This window comes from Ambystoma mexicanum, chromosome 14 (genome assembly GCF_040938575.1).
Source record: "Ambystoma mexicanum isolate Mex_15411 chromosome 14, UKY_AmexF1_1, whole genome shotgun sequence".
NCBI lineage: Eukaryota > Metazoa > Chordata > Amphibia > Caudata > Ambystomatidae > Ambystoma > Ambystoma mexicanum.
The window spans coordinates 175,227,313-175,235,388 of NC_090940.1; the positions used below are offsets into that span (position 1 = coordinate 175,227,313).

General features: G+C 38.5%; 1 protein-coding gene across 3 annotated transcripts in view; it reads left to right on the plus strand.

The window, feature by feature from the left end:
* The window catches only part of NDUFAF1 (NADH:ubiquinone oxidoreductase complex assembly factor 1), a 58,846-nt gene extending 54,377 nt beyond the window's left edge, over window positions 1-4,469 (plus strand). For all 3 annotated transcript variants that reach the window (XM_069638848.1, XM_069638851.1, XM_069638849.1), the window contains exon 5: window positions 4,276-4,469. In XM_069638848.1, the coding sequence (XP_069494949.1) occupies window positions 4,276-4,410 (135 nt within the window). In that variant the 3' untranslated portion in view covers window positions 4,411-4,469. The remainder of the gene's footprint in view (window positions 1-4,275) is intronic.
* Window positions 4,470-8,076: the final 3,607 nt, after the last annotated feature.

The window sequence follows — 8,076 nt, forward strand, 5'->3', positions numbered from 1 at the left end:
GGAGCAGACGTACACATCTGCAGGAGATCCTACCTCCCCTGTATTGGAGACATGAGACTGTGCCCTGTCTAACACCAGCTATTCTACCAATACCGCAGCAAGTATTTGGAAGACAGTATGCATTAAGACAACCATATCGAATGTACCCTCGAGTTCATGACAGAGTGCAGGAGGAAATCCTTGAAGGAATATGAGAAGGAGCTAATTAAATGGACTGACGATGTCAAAGGAAAGTGTACACAAAGTCCTGAAATACTGAATGAATACAATGTGTGAATCCTAGAGGAGAAATGACAAAGTAAAGAATCAAGTGAACCTTAAAAGTGTACTCAAAACGACCAATAAAATGTATTTGGAAAAAAAAGTGTAAAAGAAGATGATTACACAGTAAAAAGTGCAGGAGAAATTAGAAGTATAATGAATATACATACACTGAAACGCAAGATAGATCAAGTCATTGTATAGGTTAGCTACAAGTAGTGAATAGAATGCAGGCAAAGCTGCCATTGTACAGAAACTGGACATTGGTATTGTGAAATAATTAAGCCAAAGAATTATGAAGAAAAAAAATGAAAGGATGAGTTGCAGTAGAATAGCACTTTGTTGGAGCTGCGTTGGGAGGCTGTCTAGCCTGAAGTAATTAACTGATAAGTCCAGGTCCGCTATCTATGCTGAAGAGGAACATGTGTGCAGAAGATGAATCCTCTCACGTTAACACAGACGATGCCAAGTATTAATTCATTAAAACATTAAGCTTGCAGAAGGAACAGAATTGTGGTCTCTTATCACGTGATTCGAGGCTGAAACTAGGGCTTGAACTTGAGTTCTAGACACGATAGCGAGTGCCCTCACCCCTGTTGCAGACAAGAATACTCTGCAAGGCCAAGTACAAAGAGAATTTCATGGCAGATGGCATGGGTGTTGAGAGATGTTGGGTTAATTGGGTGGTAAGGCAACTTCATGTCCGATCTACTTGCACCTGGGTCTTGGTTTATGTGCTGCTAATTAAACCGAATGTCCCAGACATGGCACACGTATGCCGAACCAATTGTATTAGTCCAAATAACAAATGACCTTATGGCTTGAGAAACCAATCAAACTCTGTGTAAGTGATTTTTCTTAAATGACACGTACAAAGAGATAGTCATAAATTGCCCACCTGATATTTGACAGCCAATAACAAACTTAGCTCCTATGTGATTGTATATCTAGATGTGGCCCTTAATCAATCCCAACCCTTGATATATATATTTTTTTTTACTATTGCCAAATAGCATGATGTCATTCTGACGCATAAAGAAGTATATAATTTTATTTCATGTGGAAATCGCTGAGAATGAGCGTATGTCCCTTGATGTTCATTGTAAACTCTGTGTTTTAGATGATTGCTAATAAAACAGCAACTTGCCATCTTCTTGGGTTTGTCCGGTTATTTGGACTCAGAATTATTCTGGTGCAATCCCATCCAGTAACAGATGCACGTTTCCATGGGCCATTAGCTCACCGAACTAATGTAAAGAAGTCTAATTGGCATAATGGGAACTTTGTAACCAAACAAGACAAGAACTATTATAATCATTGTCGGCAAGACCAGAAATATTGCCAAGATAAAACAGAGGCAATCTTAAAGCAAGCTAATACCAACAAGCATTGCCAAAGTAAAGAAAGCAATCCTGAAGACAATTATAACCATTATTGCCAAAGGGATGATGAGGCAGTAGTTGAGCAGAAAGTCAACAAGCTTTGCCAAAGCCAAAGAAGGGCATGTGTTATAAAGGAACATTGCCAACAGTTGATTGATGTAAGAGTGGGAAAACAGGAGGTGTGCAGTAGTTGAGCAGAAAGTCAGCAAGCATTGCCAAAGAAGGCCAAGTGTTATATAGGAACATTGCTAACAGTTGATTGATGTAAGAGTGGCAGGGCAGAAGCCCCCCTGATGGAAAGTATTCAACGTGCATTTGAAGGGGCAATCGCAGTGGAGTAAACGACACTAATGTGTATCATGTCTTCCCAAAAATACTGATGTAGCAAGTCTCTCGACTTTCAACAACAAGTGTTTTGAAATAAACTTTACCACAGACTTACTTGTAGTACTGTTGGGAGTATCTTTGGTCCTGGCAGACGAGCATACCAGGGCAGAGACATTATAGTGGTAGACCTGGCAAGTGAGTGGACCAGGTATAAGTCATTGAAGTACTACATTGTTGCTGAAGACTTTGGAGAAGGGAAAGTTGCAAGGCCACTAAAGTGTTTCATAAATTGTGGTGGAATCATCCTTACAAAACATGGTTGTTGATTAAAAAAAAAAGAATTGTGAAGTAATTTGTGTTCCATTAAGAATGGGAAGTGATGTTGTGCTCCTATTTATGCTTGAAGAGACAAAAACGTTTCATCTGATTGAACTTGTGGTTAAGAAGTACAATTGGAAGTCCTTTTTTGGAGTAAGACGTACTATTACAACTTGGCTGCAAACAGAAACTTTCTTGTTTGAACTTTGGGTTGCCAATCCTGCTTTGAACTTGGGGAAGGGGAACCGACCAAGGTTGCAAGGATATACAGTTATCGGGTCTATGTTGAACTTAACAGTTATTTCTGTTGCATTTGAACTGCCATTGATTACCTTTATGTGTTTGTTGTATGTACAAGTGTGAGGGACAGATTACTTTTAATAGAGTGTTTCCTTTAGTTATTTTGATAGGCAGGAACATTCTCTGTAGGTAAGGGATAGTGAGGCGTTTATCACACCTTTTTAAGTTATTAAAATGGCTAAGTGTGAAAAACCTTTACCAAGGTGTCTGCATCACGTTTCTGACACCTCACACAAAGTAATAGCTGAGATTGGGTATCTAGTTCTTAAATGTCACAGCTGCCAGTCACGCACGCTGTTCATTCAGGTCTCTATACAAGGATGGGTTGGAGGATCGCCTGCAGGGTAGGTATCTATAACTCTAAAGGTAAAGAAAATGTCAAGACAAAACATTGCAAGGTCATGAGAGCAACGTCTGTGGGGCTATCCTTCCCTTGTTTTCACAACTCTCAAAGGACAGGCGGTCCTAAATCATCCCAGAAATCTAAAACAAAACGAAGTTCCTAAGAGTCAGCCCAGGATGATCAGTCAAATTTCCAGTCTCAGGTTTTGGACTGCCGCTTCACACTTCTTTGCAAGTTTTCCAGCTGTAGCCTTTGCTGGGCTACGGTCCAGCTGGTATCCATGGTTCGGGTAAGTGCTGGATATAAGGTCTAGGTGGTGGTGCCTTTCTCTCAAAGAGTGAAGCAACAGCCTCCAGCAAGCTGTCTTTATCCTGAAAGGTGACACAGCAGCCTGAAGCAACATAAACTTTCCATCCTTTTGCCTCTCGGATGATCACTGATCTATCAAGTGTAGGTAATGTCCCCCTCCGCACCATCACCTACCCCAGTGTGTGCTGTTATACCCTCTCTAGCTGGATGTCGACTTTTCTTTCTTACCAAGACTTATTTAATTAAAAGGTGGTCTCGTTTCCCCACCATTGTTTGGACTACAGCACCCAGCTAGCATTTACATTTCCCCTTTCTGTAGCTGGCTCAGAGGTTAGCCTTCTTGTCAGCGGTACACCACTGCACTTTTCTTCTTGGACTGCAGAAGAAAACTCTATCTATTGTCCTCTCAAAATTCTCCACACTGTGCTCCCAGATTGAAGTCCCACCCGACCCCCGCACGCACACACTTTATGCTGTGGTTGATTGAAAGAATTAGTCTGGATGAGTCCTGATTTCTGGATTTATTTACCTAATGCTATTGTCGTGGATGATCAGTCTGCCATAGGCAGGCCCACCTCCTCCCTATTTTTACCTAAGGTGTGGCCTATTTCTACAATGAAGAGTCATTACCTTTGGGGTCATCTGCTGTCTCAGGTTGCAAATAAGGCTACCGTTTTCTTAGTCTAGCAGTCCCAAGATGTCGGACAGCTTTTCCTACACTGGCTCCATGATTACTCTGTGTGGAATCCCCAAACTTCTGGCTACACTATCAGTAGCTTGCTAGCAGACTCTGCTTGGATCCATTCTCTGTTTCCAAAGGTGGGTTGTTGGATGGCTGCAGTTCCTGTGAACACTTGTTTCCCTTTTGTTTCGCTCGTAGGTCTGCGGACCTGTAGTCTGTATAGGCACGGTTATTGGTTCATCGCTTGATTCATGCTACAAATTACTTTTGGAAAATACATGGAAAATGTTTGTGAAATGCTGAATTTGAAATTCTTGTAAAAATACTAACACTTTTATTCTTTTTGATGTCAGGTCAATGCAGTTGGATTCACTCTAGGAGACCAAGTGAATGGTCCATTCCAACTAGAAATTGACTTCATTGGATTGTGCAATGACCGAGCACACACCGAAGAGTTTGCCTATGAGAAATACAAGAGGAATCCATAGTATTAAATGGCCTCAGAAATGTAACGTTGTTAATAAAACCCTTCTTTGTACATCAAGAACACTTATTGAAAAAAGAATATGCTGCTTCATTTTCTTTAGTATGCTTTTTTGGAAGGATATTAATATGACTGTTTCCATATAACATAAAGGCCTAGACTATGACGGCATAGTAGAACCACCAGGCCAATACATTCTGTGCTTTTGCATTGGTATTGTTCCATTGTGCTCCACGTTTGGTCTCATTCTGTTGCATTTCTACTCCTTGTATGATTGAGGTTCTATGTCCATTTATGGTGGATGCCACAGCTGCTTTTGGTAGTCGTTAGCGCTAGATTTAATCGACTCACCAAATGGTGAAATACACTGATACTTCCAGGATATGAACAGTGAATGCAACAATGTACTTCAATGGATCTCAACATTGATGTCTTTAGCAATTCTGCAAAACCTGTGATTCAAGCGGTACAATTTATTTCATGTGAATCTAATTGTGTCCTACTGTCCTACTGGTCAGGTGAGTATGTAAGTAACATATATGCAGAACGTAGCGCCTTGCCTATGGTAACAAAACAAATGTGTTACTTGTAAGTGCACATATGCAATACTATAGATGTGCGTACTTTAGAATAGTCCCATTTAGGGTGGGAATCCCTGCAAGCATGTCTTTTCCCTTCCTCGAACGCATGCATCCTGCATATACAAGCTTCTGCTCATTTAATAACTCGTGCATAGCCAGGCCATTGTGATTGCTGCCACCCCACATTCTAAAATCTACAGTTTAACTTATCATTCTCCACCACATACACCAGCTTCCTCCATAAGAGGCTAATGCTGGAGTGTATGTGACTCTATAAAGACACCAATACAGGGAAGTTATTAAATAACTTGAGTCTTTTATAGAGTCACATAGTTTACAATATGGAATGTCAAGCAGTTATGGCAACAATAAAGTGATGTTATACAATTTAAACAAGCCAAAAGGATTGCTTCAATACCTGGGAAGGATGGCTGTCCTCTATTTAGGTTCCTCCCAACTGCCTTGCCAACTTGTGCATCTTCACGTGCTGTTGAGTTCAGGTGATGTTACATGCTTCTCCTAGATGCTGCTTTGAAAATCTCCTGCAGGGGTTTGTTGGCAAAAAAAAGCATGTTTGCTTCCTTGCCTCTCACGGAGCGTGCAGATCAACCTCCTGGCAATGCTCGGTTTGCAACAAAATGTAATGCAATATACATTCAAGCAGGCAAAGTCCTGCTTCAAGATAGTTTCCTACTGAAATCAGAACAAAGGGCTTGTAACACTGTGCAGATTGTATGAAAGTCTTTGTCCTGTTAACATAAAACCTCAGGGCCCTCTTTTAAGTACAAAGCACCCACGCACTGCACTTTCTGGGTGCTGGAAGAAAACTGGCAAAGAGATACTTAGGTTCATGTGGAAACTCAACACAACCCTGGACATGAAGCATGGGTTTGTCAATTCGATTCTTTAGCTTTATTCGACAAATGTCATTAAAGCAATTACAGAAAATAGAAATATAATCTAATGACAGAAAGTGCATGGGCAATACGTAGTATACATATGATAATACCAAACACGTTAGCATAATTAATATCTCAAACAGAATAAAATTGCCATTTCATTATAATACAGGTCCATAATTGGTATATATAAATACCAATTGCTGTAGCATAATTAATAGCTCAGACAGAATAAAATTGCCATTTCATTATAATACAGGTCCATAATTGGTATATATAAATACCAATTGCTGTAGCATAATTAATAGCTCAGACGAAATGCCAATGTTATCCTGTCTGAGCTATTATGTATGCTACAGCAATTGGTATTTATATATACCAATTGCTGTAGCATAATTAATAGCTCAGACAGAATAAAATTGCCATTTCATTATAATACAGGTCCATAATTGGTATTTATATATACCAATTGCTGTAGCATAATTAATAGCTCAGACAGAATAAAATTGCCATTTCATTATAATACAGGTCCATAATTGGTATATATAAATACCAATTGCTGTAGCATAATTAATAGCTCAGACGAAATGCCAATGTTATCCTGTCTGAGCTATTATGTATGCTACAGCAATTGGTATTTATATATACCAATTGCTGTAGCATAATTAATAGCTCAGACAGAATAAAATTGCCATTTCATTATAATACAGGTCCATAATTGGTATTTATATATACCAATTGCTGTAGCATAATTAATAGCTCAGACAGAATAAAATTGCCATTTCATTATAATACAGGTCCATAATTGGTATATATAAATACCAATTGCTGTAGCATAATTAATAGCTCAGACGAAATGCAATGTTATCCTGTCTGAGCTATTATGTATGCTACAGCAATTGGTATTTATATATACCAATTGCTGTAGCATAATTAATAGCTCAGACAGAATAAAATTGCCATTTCATTATAATACAGGTCCATAATTGGTATTTATATATACCAATTGCTGTAGCATAATTAATAGCTCAGACAGAATAAAATTGCCATTTCATTATAATACAGGTCCATAATTGGTATATATAAATACCAATTGCTGTAGCATAATTAATAGCTCAGACGAAATGCCAATGTTATCCTGTCTGAGCTATTAATTATGCTACAGCAATTGGTATTTATATATACCAATTGCTGTAGCATAATTAATAGCTCAGACAGGATAAAATTGCCATTTCATTATAATACAGGTCCATAATTGGTATATATAAATACCAATTGCTGTAGCATAATTAATAGCTCAGACAGGATAACATAGGCATTTCGTTCTAATACATGCCAATAGCAGTAGAATATGTAGCATTAGTAGAGATGAATCTGTTAGCAGCCAGGCTCTATAAATAAAATGAACAACCGCTAAAAAAATCTTACCAAGGAGGGTAGAATTACCAAAAATAAGAGCATAATTGAAACGGTCAACACCAAATGATTTCATCGGTGGAATCAAATAGGCAGCTGTCAAATATTTTTTAAATGGGCAGAAAATAAGAAATGAAATAAAGACTCGGGCATTATTGCAGAACTGGCATACAGCATTAAAGGTCGATTCCAGTGCTTCTTTATACAAACTAGTGGAAGCGTACCCAGACTAAAACGTGTATATATAATGATCTCGCAAGTTGTGGTTTAACAAGAGCTAAATATGGCTCAAGTCCTAGGGTACACTTCAAGGACCAGTCATTATTCAGCAACTCGGAACATTGACTAGGTAAGTTAAGCTGATCTAAAGTTGTTTCCTTATAGAGTAATTTAACTGTTTGTTTAGCATTCTTATCAATTGATGTAGGATTAGTTCACAGCTCATTCAACATCAATTTTTGGAAGATCGATTTGATATGAATGCACCAGGTATATGATAATCCACCCTGATGGTTCAGGACATCCTTTAAACAATGTCACATTTCTATCAAACTTGCAGTTGACCAAATCCTCACTCAAAATAGTGTACAGGCTTGAGTATCCAGTCCTGTTCAATGTCAAACCAATTCAGCTGAAGCTCTAAAGAGATGGTTGGGGTACTTTTGGGCTTTTTAATTGCCACTTCCTTGATGCCAAGTATAATTGGATCACCTTTAACAATTTTACAAATCTGTTTTTGCTTGCTTTTAGTAAATCACTGATTTTTGTAATGAA